At 39.3% G+C, this 23,255-nt stretch overlaps 1 protein-coding gene across 2 annotated transcripts in view; it reads left to right on the forward strand.

Moving 5' to 3' along the window:
• Positions 1-1,459: 1,459 nt before the first annotated feature.
• ASB9 (ankyrin repeat and SOCS box containing 9) overlaps positions 1,460-23,255 on the forward strand; it is a 32,043-nt gene continuing 10,247 nt past the window's right edge. The window contains exons 1-4 of one of the 2 annotated variants that reach the window (XM_033118787.1): positions 1,460-1,588; positions 8,006-8,246; positions 14,025-14,104; positions 22,731-22,838. In XM_033118787.1, coding sequence (XP_032974678.1) covers positions 8,114-8,246; positions 14,025-14,104; positions 22,731-22,838 — 321 coding nt within the window. In that variant the 5' untranslated portion in view covers positions 1,460-1,588; positions 8,006-8,113. Of the gene's footprint in view, positions 1,589-2,048; positions 2,174-8,005; positions 8,247-14,024; positions 14,105-22,730; positions 22,839-23,255 lie in introns of those variants that run through there. The other variant, XM_033118788.1, reaches the window with a different exon arrangement.

Genomic DNA, 23,255 nt, shown 5'->3' on the forward strand with positions numbered 1-23,255 from the left:
TGAGGTTCTGGTTGATAAGAGAGATGTTGGAAGAAATTAGCTCACCTGGAGGGTGGGGTCTGTCGCTCATCACTTTCGATATTAGATGCTGTTCTTTGAAGTAGACACTGGGCACTCCCCCCCAGGCACGGTTTGATGCAACCCAAACATCTGTCAATTTATTTGCAAAGTCAAGAGTCCCAGGGTTTTTGAAATAATTACATGTTTGTGCCAATCACTGAGATGTGCTCAATGCTGGGTCAATATTATTTCTGTGAGTAGGGGCCCAAAATAAGCACAAAGGTATACTCGAAAAGCAGCCTTCCTCTCCTCTTTTTTTCTCTTCTTCTACCTCTCCTTTTTCTTCTTCCCAGCCCCTTCCCCTCCTGCGATCTCTCCTTCTCCTTTTTGTGAATTTAGGACATGAAAATTGGATAGACTTTTAATTGTTGTAAGTACTTCTGTCATGGTTTAGTGACTATAGTGGTATTAGCTTCTAAAAAGAACACTTTCTCTCAGATGATCCTATGATTTGTTCCAAACGTATTATTTTTCCAGTTTTTCTAGACTTTTGATTCTCAACTGGGGACAGTTGTAGGCTACCTCCACCCCCCTCAGGTACATTTGGCAAAGTCTGGAGGCATTTTTGGTTGCAACAACTGAGGGATGGGTGCTACTGACATACAGTGTGTGGAGGTCAGAGGTGCAGCTGATCATTTTAGAAGGCACGGGGCAGCTCCCCACAGCAAAGAATTGTCAGGTCCGAAATGTCTGTAGTGCTGAGAGAGAGAACTGCTCTAAACCTGTGCTCTTCAGTATGGAAGCCACTCACCACATGTGGCTACTGAGCAGTTGAAATGTGGCTAGGATGAATGCAGATGTGCTGTGAGTCTAAAATACACACCACATGTAGATTCTGTACAAAAAATAAGAATTATTTTATTATTTTGGTGTTGATTACACATTGAAATGACAATATTTTGAATATATTAGGTTAACTAAAATGTATTATTAAAATTATTTCCCCATTTTACTTTTGAAATGTGACTACAATACAATTTGAAATTATACATATCGCTAGCATCATATTTCTGTTAGCACTATTCTAGACCTTTTTCTCATTTTCCCAACTTTGGAACATCAAATAAGTTAATCTTAATTAGTTAACTATTTGGGGAAAAGGTTAAATTCGTATTTTACATCATATTTCAAAAACGAATCTAGGTTTTTTTTTAAATGTTAAAAGTTTTTAAATGATGATATAAACACTAGAATAAAATGTTCATGGATATACATGAAAGGGAAGGTGTTTTCTAAGCATGATATTAAAGGCAGTCACTTTAAAGGAAAATACTGATAAATTAAAACGCATATCATAGAACATTCAGGAACTGGAGGCTTTCTATCTTCAAAGTGTTCTGCTGAGGGCATTTTTTTGGTCATCCTGCATCTTGCTGCATGTCTGAGCTCTGTGTTAAGCCCCAGGATGTCCTATGATACTCGGTCTGCCTGTAGGCCCAAGGAACTTGGGAATGCTGCTATTTCCTCCACTTCCTGAAACTGCCGACCGTGGATTTCACAAATGCTTCGTATGGACCCCACCAGTCTGGTAAGAATGTGTGTGTGTGTTTGGCGGGGAGTGTGCTCTTTAATCCTGAACTGAGTCCCAGAACTGATCCTTTTCATTCCAGAAGGATGTGGATACAGAACAGGTCTCAATCCCTGCATCTTGGAGTTACTGCGATGTTTTATGATTTATGAATGTAGAGCTTGGACAGGAGCTAGTCTTTCACTTCCCTTTGAGTCCCACATCCCATCAAACTAGAATTAGACCATCAGACGAATCATCTGGTTTATATGAGATTATAATTGCTTGCTTTTGGGGATTCTTGACACTATTATAGATTATTTCATTTTTATAGGATGTGGGATGGTTGATTCCCCAAATGGTATACTGTTTTTTGTATAATGTCAATCATATTTGAAGTGCTCTTGGATAACTTCTCAATTAATTTGTTCAACTGTTTTTACTCAGCTTCTATTATGTGCCAGACACTGACAGAGACTATGAAAAGGATAAACATGGTCCTTGCCCTAGTAAAGCTTATGTGTTAGTGTCGGCAGCAAGAAATAAGCAACACATACATGTATATCGTCATGTCAGGAAGTGATAAGAAAAATGAAGCAGATGAGGGTAAGCAGTGACGGCGAGAGCTACTATTTTAGATAAGGTGATTAGGCAAGGTCCCTGGCGGGGTGACTGCATTTTACAAGAACTATTCATGTATGTAATATTTATTAATTTTTACTGTTAAGGTATTAGTGACTTTTCAGTACATCGTGGTTTTGTTTTGGTTTGGTTTTGGTTTCTTTGCCTGATTTAACATAGTGATCCTATTATAAACCTATTTTTGATTTCTGTTCTTCCCACAAACCATACTATAATGATTTTCTAAGTTTCAAACCCTTTTACACTATCCTTTTAAATGGTTGGATCATATTCCTTAGCTAGTTCCATGTTGCTGGGTACTTAGATTATTTCTAATTTCTTATTATAAATAATACTAGTGTGAACTTCAGTTTTTAATAAATCTTTTTAAATGTTTGAAGTATTTCTTAGAAAATATTTGAAGTGGTATTTACTGATTAAGAAGACTATTTGAAATAATAGTTTAAAATAATTTAAAGTATATCCACAATCATTTTAAGGGAAATACATTTTAATAACCCAATACCCAATATTACCTATCCATATGCCATCTGTCTATATACAGACATCTAATATATCTATCTACCATGTGCCTGTCTAGCATCTATCTATCCATTATTTATCTGACTGTATCCATTATCTGCCTTGACCCATTATTTTTCAAAAAAATAAGCTTGCCTGTGTCTCTTGAAGATTTAAGCCTCAACTCTTTCAAAATCCCTTAAATTATTTAAAAGGTTGAATATATCATCGACATCTCTAAGTTTTTTGTTAATATTTTATTAAGTAACTGTTTTTCCCCAAGTAATTCTTCTTCCTGATATTTGTAATAAGGCCATGTCAAATCTACCTGAGGTTTACAGGTGATTTTTTTTTCAGTAACAATGCTCATTGCTAAGATTTTATACACTTAACACAAAGAGAACAGCTGATGCTTCAGAAACATTGCCTGAAGCTGTCATGGTGAGGGATGAATTGTTGAATAATCACAGCTTGTCAGGGGAGAATGTTCTGAACCTCACGTTTTCCCGTCACAAATCATTGCCAGGGGCTGCTCCTGCACGGACATTCGCGTGCAGAATATATCATCATCTTCCTTTAGCAGAGTGTGTACTAGGACGAATACACGGTCATACTCAGAATAACAGCTTCAAATTTTAACATGAGTTTAACCTGTAAAAAAAGGATGTCAGGTTTTCATTTTCATTTATTAATTTTTCTTCCTCCACCGTTGTTATTTCTTTTTTTAACCTTGTTTTTAATTAAAATTTATTGGGGTAACAATGGTTAGTAAAATTATATAGGTTTTTATATCTTGAAAATTTTCCAGCTTACAGAAAAAATTGCAAGAATAATACAATGAATATTTTTACATCCATCATCTCAGTTCACCAATTGTTAGCATTTTGCAACATTTGCCTGTCTCTATGTATGTGTATATGTACATATGTTTGTATGTATATGTACATATACCTTGTTTCCCTGAAAATAAGACCTAGCCAGACCATCAGCTCTAATGCGTCTTTTGGAGCAAAAATTAATATAAGACGTCGTCTTATTTTACTATAAGACTGGATGTAATATAATATAATATAGGGTAATATATAATATAATCTAATAAAGACTGGGTGTTATACTAATACTATAATACTGGGTATAATATAATATAATACCGTGTCTTTAATATAATAAAATATAATGTAATATAATACCGGGTCTTATATTAATTTTTGCTCCAAAAGACGCATTAGAGCTGATTGTCCGGCTAGGTCTGATTTTCGGGGAAATGCGGTACATATGTGTATGCATGTGTATACACATACCTATATAATATATACATATATATAATATATATATACATGTATAATTAGTACATATACAAACATTTTCTAAATGAACCATTTGTGAGTAAACCATGCACACCAAGACTCTTCACCAGGGCTAGGATTAGGATGAGGCAATGGAAGGAGGCATTGAAAAACACAGTCATCAGATAAATATTTTAGTGCTGGATTTTAAAAATTCAATATTAAGGGAAAAAACCCATGATAACTAAAACATCAAAAAATTTTAAGACAGTCTCTTGTTTGTTTTATGACCCTGTATAATCGTGCAATGAGAACAGCATTTCTAATCAGCCTGAGGTTCTGGGACATGTGGCTGTTGGGCTTCTAAGGAATGACAGTGGATTGCGAACAGATTGAGCAATGCGGGCTTCATATATATACACTCGTGTTTTGACTATAGAACTTGCATTAACTTTTTCTCTTTGATGCAAAATGTGTACATAGGGATGTACATTTCTCCCTTTGCATCCCACTCCCATATGGCTCTGCTCTAAGCACTTCAGCGTGCATCTCCCAGGCAGGAACACGTAGATCCTTGTACGTAACGTGCTGCAGTGATCACGTGCGGGAAGTTTGACATTAATGCACAGTGTTTATCTGATATACATTCATATTTAAATTTCCATGATTGTGGCACTGAGCTCTTTTTTGTCTTGTTCCCCCCATAAGGATCCAACCAAGGATCATGCATCACATTTAGTTATCAAGTCTTTTCATCTGGAAAGACTTCCCCCACCTTTTGTGCTTTGTGCCATTGGCATTTTTGAAGAATCCAGTCCCATTGTTACATAGACTGTCTCAATTTTAATTTGTCTGTTTCCTCAAGAATACTGTATTATGCCAGATTTTTAAACACACATCCTTGTTGGAATGTTATTATACTCCTAGAAGGGGTAGGAATGAGTGACTGCTTTTTAAAGTACCGTGTTTCCCCAAAAATAAGACCGGATCTTATATTAAGGTTTGCTCCAAAAGACGCATTAGGGCTCATGTTCAGGGGATGTCATCCTGAAAAAGCATGCTAGGGCTTATTTTCCGGTGAGGTCTTATTTTCAGGGAAACACGGTAGCAACCTCAGAGAGCCCAGCATGCAGGGCCAGTTATGCAAGAACAACTGAAACAGATATGCAGGAAAAGCAGATCATTCCAAATTTTCAGAGAAGGTGTGTTCCTTTTAGGTTTTAAATGTTTTGTGCTAGAAAAAAGTGCTAACTGGAATGACAGGAGGTTTCAGCTCCTGGGCCCACGTTGACTGATGGGAGGTGACTTTTAGGGCTCCCCAAGGCCTCAGGAGGAAAGAGTCATAATCCATGTGTGATGTCAACAATGGACAGCTAGGTGAGGGCCGGGGCAGAGGCTGGCTGGTGTTAAGACTGCACTTGAAAAGGAGTGGCTGGCTACTTACAGCAGCTGCAGGCCATAATTCTTACCTAATCTGGGCCAAGTTTCCTGAACATACACACCAGGACTCTCAAGAAGGGGTAAGATTGTTCTTGTCTTATGACTCACCGTTAAGTCAAACGATTTCTCTATAATCACAGCTCATACACATGTAATTCAGCTTTATCCTCATACAGATACTTAAAAATGCATGAGCTTCTCTGGTAATGGTTTTCCAATTCCTGACTAGAACGGTTGCTAAACAATTGGAAAAAATCAGTTCCCATTTTCCAATATTCACAAGTGTTGATCAGCATTATAAATATAATCAGAAGATTAAAAGCTGATTAATTCCCTACTAGGTACTAAGGCAACAGCCTGGAAATCTTTATTGTCGTTTTGGACAGTAAACTTAAATTTGAATATGGAAAAGCCTTATCTCCTTGGAATTTAATTAAAGGTAAACAAAGAAGCTGTACCATGAAGATTTTGCTCTAAAAGAATGGTGATGGGTTCCAGCTTCCGGGAACCATTGTGCCCCTCTGTTAAGTCCTTGTCATCCAGTCTAGTTGGGAGTAAACTTCTTCCTCTCTGCCAAATACGTGTTTTATCGGTTTTCAAATCTTTCCTGATGGAGTAGTGAACAATGCATGTGCTCATGGCTTTCTCGGTTAATTCTGCAAATAGGGTGGGAGGGCAATTTGAGAGTGTTTATCTCAATTTCAAGTGAACAACCCCTTTTTCAAACTGAAATTTATTTTGAGATAATTGTAGGTTCACATGCAATTGTAAGAAATAATACAGAACCATATGATTTCACTGATATGTGGTATATAAACCAAAAACAACAAAAGAACAAGACAAACAAATGAGAAACAAAACTGATAGACACAGACAATAGTTTAGTGGTTACCAGAGGGTAAGGGGGTGGGGGGTGGGAGATGAGGGTAAAAGGGATCAAATACATGGTGATGGAAAGAGAACTGACTCCGGGTGGTGAACACACAATGTAATTTATAGATGATGTGATACAGAATTGCACACCTGCAATCTATGTAATTTTACTAACAATTGTCACCCCAATAAACTTGAATTAAAAAAAGAAATAATACAGAGATCCCCTATAGCTTTGTAAAACTGTGGTATAATATCAGCCAAGAAATCGTCAGTGATGCAATGTACTAAACTCATACTAAACTCATTCATAATTTTTCATTTTGACTTTTACTCCATCCTGTCTTTAGTTCTAGAGAAATTACCATGTGTATGAGCAGCATTTTCACGCTTAGGAATCTGCCCTCCAGAAATATTTGCACGTGTGCACAAAGCCATATGTACAAAAATATGGAGTGCAGTATTCTTGCAGTCGTAAAGGAAATGGTAACATTCTGCCTATGTCTTGGGAAAATAATGAAATATTTGCAGTAGTGACTAACGAAAGCTATATATGCTTGAAATGGAAAGATCCCCAAGACAAATAAGTGTAAAAAGCATAGAACAATGTAATACAATGACAATTATGTGACAAATGTTAGGGGATAAATGTGCATACATAAGCATCACATGGAGATGCAGTATAAAATGTGAAGGACTCTCCTCAAACTGTTAACAATAGTTACCATGTCTTTCAACTGAGGATGCATAAATCTGAAACAGTGAGGCTGCATCTTGGGCATTTAAAAACAGTCTGCCATTTCACAGCCAGACTGTGCTTAAGACTCACTCAAGTGCCTTCCCAAACGGGAAGAAAACTCCCCTGCCACCTGGAAAAGAGAAGTAGCCGGAGTCTAAGAGTGGCCGGCAGCCTGAACCAGCACCCAGGGGTGAGGGGAAATGGTGTATCTGCAAAGACACATGTGCAAAGCCCCAAATGTGTTGTAAAGGCAAAGCCTTCACAAAGTAAAACTTTTTATATTTAACAAAGATGGTAGGTCTCTTCCATGCCCCCATGCCAGCCAGCAATCCGTTTTTCCAATAACAACCATTAATTATTTACTTAGAAGTTAAAATATAATGTGTGGAGGAAGGGTGAAGCAGGGCATTTAATGAAATCCTTGCAGTTAGAAGAAAGAAAACAAGTGCTTTCCAAAGCTGCATGTTTGTAACATATAGATACATTTCCCCATAAGAAACTCCCAGAAAAATTGGAACCACATGTGCAGATGGCCAGGGCGCGCTGGGCATGTTGCTGAGTGAGCAGATCAGCACGGCTGCAGCAACACCAGCTTTCTGTGCTCTTGGGTTCTGGGGCTTGTCTCCACAAGAAGCCCCCAAATAACGAAGGGATCCTGGCAGGGGGGAACAAGGCCGCAGTAAGGAGCAAGGTTTCCTACACCCCCACTCTGTTCCTTCACGCTCCAAAATTTACAAACTTTGTTTCCTTCCTGAAAACCCCAAGGCTTCCTCACTGATTGGTCTCAGTTTTGGAAAGGACGTGACATCAGCTACTTTGTAGACTTGGGGCTGGGGCGCTGTCAGTGGGCTTTGGCCAGCCTCCAGCCAACTAGGTGGAGCCTGCGCGTGCGTGCGTGCGTGCGTCTGACCACAAGCAGCACTTGGATTACCCTGTCTGTTCTGTTCTCTGTTGCAGACGCCTGTTCTCTACTGTCTGACCAGGACGGTGCAGCTCGGCCAGCCGCAGCGCCGGAATTTCTCAGGAGCAGAAACATGGGATTGAAACTTTTCACAAGCCATTGAAATGGAACGCAGAACTTGTTCAGCCCAGGACAGCACCAGGGATGCTGCTCCACGGGACAGGACCGGCAGCAAGCCCCTGAAGAAGCCAAGAGGCCCTCCTGACCCCAGGCGCCTTGCGAATCCATTGATGGGCCGTGAGTCTAGGGGCTGTGGAATCAAAGTGCTGGGGAGAGGTTGTTTAACGGAGAGGGAACAGGGCTGGACAATTTCAGTGGCTCCATCTGAGAGGAGTCCATGGGGCACTTATTGGACCGATGTCCATAGCTTGTGAGCGTATATCCTTTACAGGGTTGTTCAAAAATGTGTACACCTCTATGTGCAGAGTCCTATAGACCATAGAAAATCAACTGTCAGAGTTTATTCTCCAGTAAAAACTTCAGCTCTAAAGGTCAAATGTATCACTTACATGACATTGGAGGTTTATAAGTTACTTATAAATAGGAACATTTGTGCAGGCTGCTAAAACTTTGGTTCAAAAGGTTTTAGGTATTTGGCATTTAGGTGGGGCTGGGTTTATGAAGCATGTTCAAACACGATCGATTCACTTTAAAAGGAGCCTTTTTTTTTTAACCTTTGGAGAAGTGTCTTACAGGTATGAGTCTCTCCTGTCAGGTTGTGTCTTTGCTAATGTATAGAGATTCACACCTCCAGGCAACAGCCCTTTCCTATGAGAATTCAGCAGGTGGCTGCTAACTGAAAGGATTCTGAAAACTGGGTGTAGGCATTAGAGGGGAGACTGTTATATCCAGCACCCTGGTAGGGTGCCCTGAACACTTGCAATCAAAGGGACTTATGCAGGGACCCTGCAGTCAGCTAGGGCTTATTAATTTCCTACTGTATGGGGGCCGAAAGGGGGGAAAATATAAGGAATAAAATACACAGTGCCTTTCCTTGGACTTACTGAATAGGTAAGACTGCTCATTCATTCATTTATCCCATTTTGCTTGTAAAATGAGCAGAACAGTGAATAGGATTTGTATCTGAAAAGGCAGAACTAGATTATTGAGCATAGACTTGGAGCAGTAGAAAAGAGAGTGGCACACGAAATCACTTTTTAAAATGAATTTGATAAATATATTTTTAAAGCAGTGAACCAATCAATTGGGGAAAGAATCAGCAGTTCGCTTGACTTCCGCATGCTTATTTTACAACTAAGTATTATGTTGATGTTCACTAGGGTTTCTAGAGGTCCTAATACAACTCTGGTTGTATACTTTTTTTTTTGGCACTCCCAGTATATATGGTACTTAAAAAGTGAACACACGGTCACAGCTAGAATGCAGAGTGTCTTAGGGAGTCTCGCAAAAAGTTTGGAGAGATGAAACGTGATAATGAGCCTTCAAAAGCTGGGTGGCAGAATTTAACCTTCATGAGGCAGGGAATTTGGAGCCATCGATGATTCTAGAGCAGAGACCTGGCAATCATGCAGACTGTAAGTAAATTAAACTGGTAGCCACAGTCAGGATGGATTGTGGAGGGCTCATGGGAAATTCCAGCACTAACTCACAGGTTCTCAAACTCTCACGTGCATCAGCGTCACCTGGAGGGTTTGATAAAATGCAGATGGCTAGGCCCCACCCTCAGAGCCCCTGCCACACTTTGAGAACCACTGCACTAATCCAAGCATGAACCTTGCATTTGGACCAAACTTGGAAATGACAGAGAAGCACAAATAAGTGATCATTTCAAAAGAAAGAAAAACGCAGGCTATGTTGGAGCTAAAGGAGAGAAATCAGCCAAAATTGTAAAGTTTTTAAGCCTAAATTAATGTCAGATATGCAGTCTAGATAAGACAGAAGTTGGGAAGAGGAGCTGGCTTGGGAGCAGAGTGAGGAAGGAAGGATAAGGAGTTCTATTTTGAACGTGAAAGTGCCAATGGCCAATGCACAGCCTGATGACTTGGGACTGAGGCTGGAGGATGAATACAGGTTGGGAGTCAGAGACCTCAGATAGGCTGGGCTCATTCCTCCCCTATCACATCCCAAAGACTGAAAGCAAATGCTTCCGCCGTTTCACAGAAACCCAACCTCTCTGTTTACCCCTTGACCTTGCAAAATGTTGCCCAGGATAGATAGATTTATGCTACGGCCCAGCATTCACTGGGGGCTCGCATGGCTCCGTTAATAGATCTTTTTAGAATGTACCAATTAGTGCATTTTAAATCTCTTCTGAAATAATGAAAATTTTAAAAATCATTCCAGAAATGGCAATAAAAAGGAAATGGCAGCTTTCCTAATGTGTTGTAAGTTTGATGGAGACTCAATTTAAAAGAAAAGTTAAGTTTAATGGCGCTAATTGGTGGACTTATGGAGTGGTTTCATTAGGAGATCTCCCTGGCCCCATTTAGCCATGAGTTCCTGGTTGCCATTGACCTCGTTTAGTATCTATTTTTTGGGCAGTAAAACCAGTAGACCCTGGCTGAACAGTGTTGGGGAAGAATCTTTCATATATACCAAGGGCTTGGATAATATGTTATATACTGATTATGGCCCTTGAGTTTCAAAGACTTTGGTGGGGTCAGTGGAAAGGGGATTGTGACCTTGAATCTCCCCTTCATCCATAGTCTCCTACGGATGCATCATCCGTGTTCTGGTAGGAAAAGGTCTCCTTGCCATTGATTCTGCTCTCTCCAGTTGTTAGCAGAAAGGCAGGCCAAGCTGCTTCTGGGTGTAACTCACACGTGTTGAGCCTGTAGCTCATTGCCTGCTTGGGGGGGGGGCTCTGGACAACCCTGGGGAGGCATCTCCTGGATATCTCCTTAGTGTTCTCAAGAGCTAAAGAAAGTGTGTGGACTAATCCATGTTGCAAATTATTGTGTTTGCTAAACTGTATGTATATATATGTATATGTACACATACACATATACATACACACACATATATATATACACACATGCATAATTCATGCTCTCAATGCTAGGAAAAATGTCAACCATTCGTTGTCACAATTTTAAGTCTTTACACAATCACTCAATTGTTCGGAGACCTGTTGAGGTTAAAATCCTTGTATAAATTTGAGATGAATTTTGGTTTTACAAGGGCCCAAGTTTTTCTTCTGGGCAAGAATATAAGCACACTGTGATAGCCTTTCCAAGCCCTAGTCTAAACTGACTTTAAATCGGGAAGAAAAGTCTCATACACTGCTGGTGGGAATATCGAGTGGTCCAGCCACAGTTCCCCAGAAGGCTCAACACTGGGTTACCATATTATACAAGCAGTTCTATTCCTAGGTGTATACCCAACAGAACTGAAAAGATACATCTACTCAAAAATGTGTACATAAATGTTCATAGCAGCATTATTAATAATAGCCAAGAAGTAGAAACAGCACAAATGTCCATCAACTAATGCATTAATAAATTGTGGTCTATCTATGCAATGGATATTATTTGGCCATAAAAAGGGATGAAGTACTGATACATACTACAATGTGGATGAACCTTGAAACAGTATGCCCAGTGAAAGAAACCAGTCACAGAGGACCACATATGGTATGGTTCTATTTATATGAAAAGTCCAGAATGGGAAAATCCATAGAGATAGAAAGCGGATCAGTGTTTTCCAGAGGTTGAAGGTACTAGAAACGGGGAGTGACTGCTAACGGGCAAGGGGTTTCTTTTGGGGGTGATGAAATGTTCTGAAATTGATTGTGGTGATGGTTGCACAACTCTATCAGTATACCAAAAACCACTGAATTATAGGCTTAAAGTGGGTGAGTTGTATAGTATGTCGATTATAACTCAATAAAGCTGTTAGACAGATAGATATTGTCAGCCACCTACCAGGACAACACCCTGTGCTTCTCAAAGGCAGAGTCTGCTCTGTAAATGCTACATTCTGAAGCAGGGTACATTGCTCCATTCTGAAACGGGTAAATGCTACATTCTGAAGTAGTCCTAAGTAGCCTTTTTTTTTTTTTCCTCAGAGAAGTACATAATTCTTTATTTACCCTAAATAGGAGTAATGGTTCCATGACAAGTGAATAGAAAGTAGAGCCCATTTTTGCCTACACTTGATAATATAATTGCATCATTTTAATGAAACCTGAACAGACTTACTATTTAGGGCCCAAATTACCTGCCTGGACTGTTGAGGCTGTCACCTCTAATTATCTGAGGTAGCTTCAAGAAAGGTTGAGGAATGTGGCAGCTCTATTTCCTAGCAGCTGAGCCCACGGTTGGAAAAATAGATTAATCATCACACACACGGTGATCCATAAGGGTACATTTGCAAATCTATTTACGACTGTTCAAAACCTTTTCCAATTTTTGGCTCTTTCTTCTCACTCAAGGTTTTGTGTGGATGGTATTTTGCATTAGCACCAACAGGATAGAATTAATTGTCCTTTTAATACTAATTTCGAGAGAAATCTTTCTGAATCTGCAGTCTGGATTGTAGGCTGTGAGTGCTAGAGACAGCAGTGCTTTTCCTGAGAGAATTTGGAACCTCAGAGAATGCTTTGAGGACACTGAGTTTCTACTGAGCATAAGGTTTTGGAGGCAGGAAAAGCCACTTGCCTTAAGGTGCCTCAAGTACCTTAGTGAGACCAGAAGGAAAGCATTGGATGGGCAGTGTGTAGGCGGGTTCATTCAGCTTCCCCTTACCTATTACATGCTTCATAAATCCATCTGGAAGGATGGTAATTTGCTCACTGGGACAGATTTTCCGGGACATTGCTAGCTCCATGGAACAGGCCGACCTCAGCCAACACATGTTAAGTATGAAGTGTTCTCACCTCCTCCTTTAGGGCCTTTCAAAGTTGTCCAGGTCTTCTCAGCTTTTAGGACATAGGAGTTCCTTTAAAAGGCGTGGCTAGCATCAGAGCATCCTGTCTTATTTGTGTGTAGTGGTGTTTACTTAAGCAGGCAGAGTTGGAGCTGAAGCAAGCTCAGACGAGCCTCCTCACATTCTGACTTCCTGCGTTTGTTCTGGAAACTAGACGCAGTTTGAGATGAGAAAAATTCAGGTCTGCACCTCATTCAGATTACATCCACACTCAATTAGAAAGAGAGAGGAAAGCATTTAATGTGTTCAGATACAGTTTACAGGCTTCCTTCCTAAGAATGTGTGTTCCTTCCATATAGTTGTGGAACAAATTTGCTATTTTAAATAGCAATGATTATGGGATGTAATCAAGACTCTCTGTTTAGCGTTAGGGCAGGATAAGAATAGTAGCTAATAGGTATTAAGCCATGGGTAAGTATATTGCTGTCCTCACTTTGCAGAGAAGAAAACTGAAGCTTAGGGCCTGTCCAGGGACCCACAGCTCAGAAGACAAGAGGGTCTGAATTCAGAGCTTTCCCTTAACCACGTCGGCATGCTGCCTTTGGGGGGTAAATAATGTCCCTGTTAACAAGGTCAGACTGAACTCTAATTTGCACTTGATTCTGGAACAGGAGGTAATCCATAAATAGATATGGTTCTGTTTAGATTTGATTCCAAGCCTAATGGTGTATGTAATTACTTGATTACTACTATTAGTCTATGGCACTGTTTGCTGTGATGCCAAAGTTTGTATTTCACGCGGGAAACTAGACTGGCAACCACAGCGTAACACATTAATGTTGGTAATTAGTGAAGCTCTCACTTAACTAAATGGACCATTTGCCTTTGAAATCAGTGTGTAAGTAGAAGTACAGTAACCCATCTGTCATCCCAATCTACCTCTTTTGTCCTTAATTTGGACACTGGCTGTAGTTCTTTCTTTAGCTCCTTAGACATTTCAAATAAACCGTGTACAGGAAACTTTAATGGAGGGGAGAAATGCTGAAGTCCTGATGGGAGTTTGGTTGATTGACTCCAACGTCTCCATCCAAAAAGACCCATTAGACTTTTATTGGTGGATGGGCAAGGATGAGCCTTTGGGTCTAAAGTACATTCGAAGGATGTAACCCCTTCCTCCCTTTTCCACAGATATTGTGTCTGATCGGACTCCTGTGCATGAAGCTGCGATCCATGGGAGTCTGCTGTCTCTGAGGAAACTCATAAGCCAGGTAGGTAGGTAGCTTTTTGAAAACAAAATAAGACAAATATTAAGCACATCCTATTGCTCACCACATTTAGAAAAAAAAAATCACAGTTTGATATTAAGATATAAATTCATCTTCAGCAAAGTGAGGTGAATCTCGTCCTATCCAACCATATTTTATATTTGGATGCTGGCCTAATACTAGAATTTAGCACAATTCTATGCACATAGTAGGTGCTGTATTAAATATCTATTGAATGAATAATGGGCAAATGAGTGCATTCGAGTTGCCTTCATTTTATTCGATAAACTATGTTCCTAAAAATTATCATGTAATGTTGGTTCTCAACTGGAGTGATTTTGCCCCTTTGGGGACATTTGACAATGTCTGGAGACACTTTTGGTTGTCACAACTGGGATGGGGGTGAGGGGTTGATACTGGTATCTAGTAGATAGAGAGATACGGAGAGACCAGGGATGTTACTAAACATACTGCATTGCATAGGACATCCAAAAATTACCCATCCCAAAATGTCCGTAGTGCTGGGGTTGAAAACCCCTGATATAAAAAAAACATGCTTGAAAATGTCTTTTTAAATATGTCATCTTATAATTTCTGAGACATTTTCAGTTCTATTGAATCTCTAGTTGATAGTGGCTCTGCCCAGTTTGATATTAATTTCTCTGCCCCTCAGGTGTAATTTCAAGTACACATTAATTTGAGTTTTGCTGGTTTTGAAATTTTGGTGGATCTTAAGCAAAGGCACTTCTAAGAAAGCAGTTAAGATCACCCTTCAACATTCTAAAAAAGTTTTTGTTCAGGATGGTCTGTTCTCTGAAAAGACAACAGATCTTTTAAGTTAGGAACGCTTGGCCCTTTCTGTACCATAGTCCCCTTTGGGATTCTTTTTTTTTAAATTTATTGGGGTGACAATTGTTAGTAAAATTACATAGATTTCAGGTTTACAATTCTGTATTACATCATCTATAAATCCCATTGTGTGTTCACCACCCAGAGTCAGTTCTCCTTCCATCACCATATATTTGATCCCCCTTACCCTCATCTCCCACCCGCCACCCCCCTTACCCTCTGGTAACCACTAAACTATTGTCTGTGTCTATGAGTTTTTGTTTCTCATTTGTTTGTCTTGTTCTTTTGTTGTTTTGGGTTTATATACCACATATCAGTGAAATCGTATGGTTCTCTGCTTTTTCTGTCTGACTTATTTCGCTTAGCATTATACTCTCAAGATCCATCCATGTTGTCACAAATGTTCCTATATCATCTTTTCTTACCGCCGAATAGTATTCCATTGTGTATATATACCACAACTTCTTTATCCATTCATCTATCGAAGGACATTTTGGTTGTTTCCATGTCTTGGCCACCGTAAACAAAGCTGCAATGAACATTGGAGTACACGTGTCTTTATGTATAAATGTTTTCAGATTTTTTTGGGTAGATACCCAGGAGAGGGATTGCTGGATCATATGCTAATTCTATTCGTAATTTTTTGAGGAACCTCCACACTGCCTTCCATAGTGGCTGCACCAATCTGCATTCCCACCAACAGTGTATGAGGGTTCCTTTTTCTCCACAGCCTCTCCAACACTTGTTACTATTTGTCTTGTTGATGATAGCCATTCTGACTGGAGTGAGGTGATATCTCATTGTGGTTTTTATTTGCATTTCTCGGATGATTAGTGATGTGGAGCATTTTTTCATATGTCTATTTGCCATTTGTATGTCGTCTTTGGAGAAACGTCTCTTCAGGTCCTCTGCCCATTTTTCAATTGGGTTGTTTGTTTTTTTGTTGTTGAGTTTCATGAGTTCCTTGTATATTTTGAAAATTAGCCCCTTCTCGGAGGCACTGTTTGCAAAAATCTTCTCCCATTCAGTTGGTTGCCTCTTTATTTTGTCAATGGTTTCTTTTGCTGTGCGGAAGCTTTTAAGTTTCATATAGTCCCATTCGTTTATTTTAGCTTTTACTTCCATTGCCTTTGGAGTCAAATTCATAAAATCCTCTTTGAACCCAAGGTCCATAAGTTTAGTACCTATGTTTTCTTCTATGCAGTTTATTGTGTCAGGTCTTATGTTAAGTCTTTGATCCATTTTGAATTAATTTTGGTACATGGTGACAGATAGCAGTCCAGTTTCATTCTTTTGCACGTGGCTTTCCAATTCTCCCAGCACCATTTATTGAAGAGGCTGTCTTTCCTCCATTGTATGTTTTTAGCTTCCTTGTCAAAAATTATCTGTCCATATTTATGTGGTTTTAGTTCTGGGTTCTCAATTCTATTCCGTTGGTCTATGTGTCTGTTTTTCTGCCAATACCATGCTGTTTTGATTATTGTAGCCCTGTAGTACAAGCTAAAGTCAGGGAGTGTGATACCTCCAGTATTGTTCTTTTTTCTTAAGATTGCTTTGGCTATTCGGGGTCTTTTGTGGTTCCAAACAAATCTGATGATTTTTTGTTCTATTTCTTTAAAATATGCCATTGGGATTTTGATGGGGATTGCATTAAATCTGTATATTGCTTTGGGTAATATGGCGATTTTAACTATGTTGATTCTTCCAATCCATGAGCACGGAATGTCTTTCCATTTCTTTGTGTCTTCTTCAATTTCTTTCAAAAATGTCTTACAGTTTTCAGCATATAGGTCCTTCATATCCTTGGTTAAGTTTATTCCTAGGTATTTTATTCTTTTTGCTGCAATTGCAAAAGGAATTGTTTTCTGTATTTCTTTTTCTGAGATTTCATTGTTAGTATATAGGAATGCAATGGACTTTTGTACGTTGATTTTATAGCCAGCAACTTTACTGTATTCGTTGATTGTTTCTAATAGCTTTTTGGTGGAGTCTTTAGGGTTTTCTATATATAGCATCATGTCATCTGCAAAGTGATAATTTAACTTCTTCATTCCCAATGTGGATGCCTTTTACTTCTTTTTCTTGCCTGATTGCTCTGGCAAGGACTTCCAACACTATGTTGAAAAGCAGAGGTGATAGGGGACAGCCCTGTCGTGTTCCTGAACATAGAGCAAAGGGCTTCAGTTTTTCACCATTAATTATGAGATTAGCTGAGGGCTTGTCATATGTGGCTTTTATTATGTTACGGTATTTTCCTTCTATACCTATTTTATTAAGTGTTTTTATCATAAGTGGATGTTGTATCTTGTCAAATGCTTTTTCTGCATCAATTGATATAATCATATGATTTTTGTCCTTTATTTTGTTTATGTGATGTATCACATTGATGGATTTGCGGATGTTGAACCATCCTTGTGCCCCGGGGATGAACCCCACTTGGTCGTGATGAATGATCTTTTTAATGCATTGTTGTATTCGATTTGCTAGAATTTTGTTTAACATTTTTGCATCTGCATTCATCAGAGATATTGGTCTGTAGATTTCTTTTTTTGTGTTGTCCTTACCAGGTTTTGGTATCAGGGTAATGTTGGCCTCATAAAATGAGTTAGGGGGTACTGTCTCTTCTTTAATTTTTTGGAAGAGTTTGAGCAGGATTGGTATTAGATCCTCTTTGAAGGTTTGGTAGAATTCACTAGTGAAGCCATCTGGTCCCGGACTTTTGCTTTTGGGAAGGTTTTGGATGACTGATTCAATGTCATTACTGGTGATCGGTCTGTTTAGATTTTCCAGTTCTTCATGGTTCAGCCTTGGAAGGCTATATGTTTCTAAGAACTTGTCCATTTCTCTTAGGTTGTTGAATTTGGTGGCATATAGTCCTTCATCGTATTCTTGGATGATCCTTTGTATTTCTGTGGTGTCCGTGATAACTTCCCCTTTTTCATTTCTGATTTTGTTAATTAGTGTCTTCTCTCTTTTTATCTTAGTGAGTCTAACCAACGGTTTGTCAATTTTGTTAATCTTTTCAAAGAACCAGCTCTTTGTCACATTAATTTTTTCTATTGTCTTTTTGTTCTCTATTTCATTTAGTTTTGCTCTGATTTTTGTTATTCCCTTTCTTCTGCTGACCTTGGGTTTCACTTGTTCTTCTTTTTCTAGTTCTTTAAGGTGTAATATGAGGTTATTTATTTGGGATTTTTCTTGTTTCTTGAGATAGGCCTGTAATGGTATAAATTTCCCTCTTAAAACTGCTTTCACTGCATCCCAAAAATTTTGGTAGGATGTATTTTCATTGTCATTTGTTTCTATGTATCTTTTGATCTCTTCTCTAATTTCTTCTTTGACCCAGTCGTTCTTTAAAAGTATGTTGTTTAATCTCCATGTATTTGTGTTTTTTCCTGCTTTCTTTTTGCAGTTGATATCCAATTTCAAAGCCTTGTGATCAGAGAATATGCTTGGTATGATTTCAATCTTCTTAAATTTGCTGAGGCTGATTTTATATCCCAATATATGGTCTATCCTTGAGCATGTTCCATGTACACTAGAAAAGAATGTATAGTCTGATGTTTTAGGATGAAGTGCTCTATATATGTCAATTATGTCCGTTTCATCTAATGTGTCATTTAGGGCTGCTATTTCGTTATTTATTTTCTGTTTGGATGATCTATCCATAGCTGTCAGTGATGTATTTAGGTCCCCTAATATAATTGTGTTTTGGTCAATTTCTCCCTTTAGTTCTCTTAGTAGTTGCTTGGTATATTTTGGTGCTCCCTGATTGGGGGCATAAATATTGATGACTGTTATGTCTTCTTGTTGTATAGTCCCCTTTACCATTATGAAATGTCCATCTTTGTCTCTTGTTATCTTTTTCACCCTGAAGTCTGTTTCATCTGATATCATTATGGCTACATCTGATTTTCTCTGGGTACCATTTGCTTGGAGTGTCAATTTCCACCCTTTCACTTTGAGACTATGCTTGTCCTTGTAGCTGAGATGTGTCTCTTGGAGACAGCATATGGTTGGGTTTAGTTTTTTGATCCAATCTGCTACTCTGTGCCTTTTTATTGGTGAGTTCAGTCCATTTACATTTAAGGTGATTATTGATATGTGAGGATTTCCTGTCATTCTATCTTTAGTTTTCTGGTAAGGCTGTGTCTCCATTGTTTCTTTGCCTTTTTGTTGTCTATTATTTCTGTACGGTGGTATTCTATGATGTTTCCCTCTGTTTCTTCTTCTATTACAGTATATATTTCAGTTCTGGATTTTTCTTGAGTGGTTACCCTTAAGTTTAAGTAAAAGAAAGTTTGATATTTAGAGTATTCCATTTTCTTTAGCACAGTTACTTTCTCCATTCCCATATTCCGGTTCAGGCCTTTACTCTCCCCCTTTTTATGTTTTGGTTGCCACAAATTGTCCCTGTTGATGGTGGTCGAATAGCCTCCTTTAGTATTTCTTGTAGTGCAGGTCGTGTATTAGAAAATTCCCTCAGCTTCTGTATGTCTGGAAAGGTCTTTATTCCTCCTTCATATCTAAAGGATTCCTTTGCTGGATATATTCTTGGCTCATAATTTCTCTCTTTCAATTGTTGGAATATTTGGTTCCACTCCCTCCTGGCTTGTAGAGTTTCTGCTGAAAAATCTGATGATAATCTAATGGGCTTTCCTTTGTAGGTTACCGTCTTCTTTTCCCTGGCTGCCTTGAGGATTCTTTCTTTGTCGTTGATTTTAGACAGCTTCAATACAATGTGCCTTGGAGAAGGCCTGTTGGGATTGAGGTAATTAGGTGTTCTATGTGCTTCTTGGATTCGAGGATCAAGTTCTGTCCACAAGTTTGGGAAGTTCTCATCAACAATTTGTTTGAATATATTCTCTGTTCCCTTCTCTCTTTCTTTTCCTTCTGGTATGCCCATTATTCTTATATTGCTCTTTCTGATGGAGTCAGAAAGTTCTTGTAGAGTTCTTTCATTTCTTTTAAGTCTCAAGTCTCTTTCTTCTTCCATCTGTGTAATTGCCAGGTTTCTATCTTCGATGTCACTGATTGTTTCCTCCATCTGGTCAACTCTACTACCTAAGCTGGTTATTTCATTGTTAATTTCTTCTATTGAGTTCTTAATCTCCAGAAATTCTATTTGGTTATTTTTTAAAATTTTAATCTCTTTCGTAAAATGCTCATGTTGTTCTTTGATTGTGTTTCTGAGTTCATTAAACTGCCTTTCTGTTTTCTTGCATCTCGTTGAGTTTTTTTCAGAACTGCAATCTTGAATTCTCTGTCGTTTAAGTCACATATTTCCATATCTTTAAGTTCCTTTTCTGGAGATTTTTCACTTTCTTTCTGAGCTGTCTTGTTGCCTTGGTTATTCACGGCAATTGCTGATTTATTATTTCTCTTCCTAGACATCTACAGGAGTGGCCTCTGCAACAGGTTGATAGGAAGAGGTCTTTCTTTTGTTTTCCAGTACTTGTTGGTAGAATGTTTTATTTTCTCTCCGACTGTAGCCTTTTCTTTCTCTCTGACACGGTAGTGCTGTTTTCTCTGCCCTATTCCAGCTTGTCACACAATGGGGGGATTCCCTGGGAGACGGGCTTCTCCTTTGCTAATAGTTCTCCTGGGTCGCAGGGCGCAGTGTCCGTGTGGGTATGCGGAGAGCTTTTGAAGTTCCAGGGATCCGCCCAGATAGGTGGGGACAGGGACTGGGTGAGTTGTGAGAGGTGGCCCAGAGTGGCCAAGAGCAGTGGCGGCGACCACCACCACAGCCTGTCCCGCTTCCACAGCTCCCTCCCCTTTGCCAGAACTAGTTGGGCTGCGAATCTGTGTCTGTGGTCCACAGTTCTCAGAACAGCAAATAATCTGTTCCTTTGATCTGACACTGTTACTGTTCCGCTCCCAGCACCGGGCAGGTGGGGGCGGGGCGAGCTCTGGGAGGGTAGGAGGGGGCGGCCAGTCTCGGTGCCTAAGGCTTCCGTTCTCTGCTGGGCAGTGAGGGCTTAAACCACCGTTTTCAGCCTTCTTCCCTCAATCCCTTCTTTGAGGTCTCTGAGCCGTGTTACATGCTGTCCCTTCAGCCCTGTGGGCCATAAGCGGAGCCCTCGCAGTCCGAGTGCTTCCCTGTCCCGCAGCTGCGGTAGCTCCGGGATGCAGCGAGCTCGGAGCACTGAGCCAGGTCTGCGTCCTGCGCCCGCGGCTCCGTCTCCGCACTTCTCCCTTCCCTCCTCCCCCGCTCGGGCGATTCGCCCGCCTTTCGGTGAATTCAGTAGTGGGCCTCTTCGTCTTGCCTGTCTGCTGTGCAGGGAGTCCTTTGTGGAGTTATTGTTGTTCGATTAGTTGTAAATTCCAGGGGAGCTTTACAGAGGCTCACCTCACGCCGCCGTTTTGATGACGTCCCTCCCCCTTTGGCATTCTGGCAACGTCTATGAACCCGTTGTTAGACTAATGTTTTAAATGCATAAAACAAAACACAGAGGAAACCTATCAAAATATTAAATGACAAGTGTGTGACAGAGTAATATATGAACTTCTTTAGTAATGAACTAAATATGATTTTGTGGTGATTCTAATGACTAACCATAATTGCTAAGTAGGATGGATGAACATATATTTTGGATATTTTAAGTATCTGTAACAATTGCAATAAAAATATCTGTAATTCCTCTCCATGATAGTCCTGTATACTGCTACAGGACTTGGTTTGCTGTCTACCTTCATAATTCAATGCATAATTGAAGGACATGATAAATTTCAGGCAGTGGTTAGTGAAAATAAATATGCTTTTAAAAAGAAATTCCAATTTCATCGACCTTTCTAGATTAATTAATCCTCCTATAAGAAAACAATTTCTAGAGAAAAATTTCAGACTACCCCAAGCCACTATCTTAAGCTGTTTTTGATAGCAACAGCCTATTACAAATAGAAATATAGATAGTAGCACAAAACTCTAGCTAAAAGAAGTTAAGCTGCTTCTCAGATAAAATGAAACATTTACCTTATTTTGATAGGACAAAAATGACCATTGCAGCTTTTATATGTCACTTACTAAATTGGACGGATCCTGATTTACATTTAGTATTTATATGGTTACTGAACATCTGCCGGAACCATGTGTTTATTTAAGCTCTATCACATTATTTCAGCAAGTTCTCTTCCTAGAACCTCAATTTCTGCCTTCATAGAATAAGTATTCCAATACCTGCATTAGTAAGCTCTTCCTGTGTACCAACCACTCCAAACCCAGTGATACCGTGCAATAAACATTTCTCGCTAATGAGTCTCTGTGTCAGCTAATCTAGGCTGGGGTTGGCTCCAAGCTGTTCCCATCATTCTTTGACCAGTGGCTACATGAGTAATTTTCTCCTCATGGCTGAAGGCTGGAACATAACAGGCTCAGCCGAACCATGCAGGAATACATGCAAGAATAGTTCCTTGTCATGGACCTCATCAAAACAATAAGCCGACAAGTGAGAGGACAAGAGGGTGAGAGCAAAATGCAAGTTAGTCTTGAGTCAAATTGCTCGGTAACAGGTATGTGTAGCATGAATTCTAATACGGTACATACTGTCAAACTGTTTTCCTAAGTGGTTATATAATATTATACTCCCACCAGCAGAATGAAACATCCTTTTTTTTGTTCATGTTTTTCTACATCATTATCAATACCTTAGTGTACTGTCAGATTTTAGGCCAGATTAACTTTTAAAAGAATTGTCATAGTACTGCATTTGTGGCTGAAAACCAACCCTATGGAATTGATGTTTTGCACCCGTTACTCTGCCCATGTTCCCTCTCCCAGGGGTGGCCTGTGAACCTCATCACAGCAGATCATGTGTCCCCACTCCATGAAGCCTGTCTTGGAGGTCATACCTCTTGTGCCAACATTTTATTGAAGCATGGAGCTCAGGTAAGTACAGCTCACATAACATCTTAATAACCATGAATGAAAAATGACTATTTCTATCCCTTCAGAATAATTTGCAGCATTTTTGATTAGCCTTATTTGAAATATGAAGAGGGGTATTTTTCAAAAGCATTTTGTCCTTCCAGCTTATTTGCTTTAGCAATAGATGAAATACCGAATTTTTAGCTAGAAAGTAATGGTTCGAGTCTGTATCATTTTCTTTAATAGTCACTACTAATAATTAGTTGTTAGATTTCTGTCTTCATTCCTACGGCTTGAAGGTAGTGAAATATTGTAGAAAACAGAGAACATTTGGCTCGACACTTAAATAATGGTTCCAGACCATTTCTACCATTTACTAACATTGGAAACTCAGACGGGTTCCTTATTCTTTGAGCTTTAGAGTCTACATGTGAAAAA

This window comes from Rhinolophus ferrumequinum, chromosome X (assembly GCF_004115265.2).
Source record: "Rhinolophus ferrumequinum isolate MPI-CBG mRhiFer1 chromosome X, mRhiFer1_v1.p, whole genome shotgun sequence".
Classification (NCBI taxonomy): Eukaryota; Metazoa; Chordata; class Mammalia; order Chiroptera; family Rhinolophidae; genus Rhinolophus; species Rhinolophus ferrumequinum.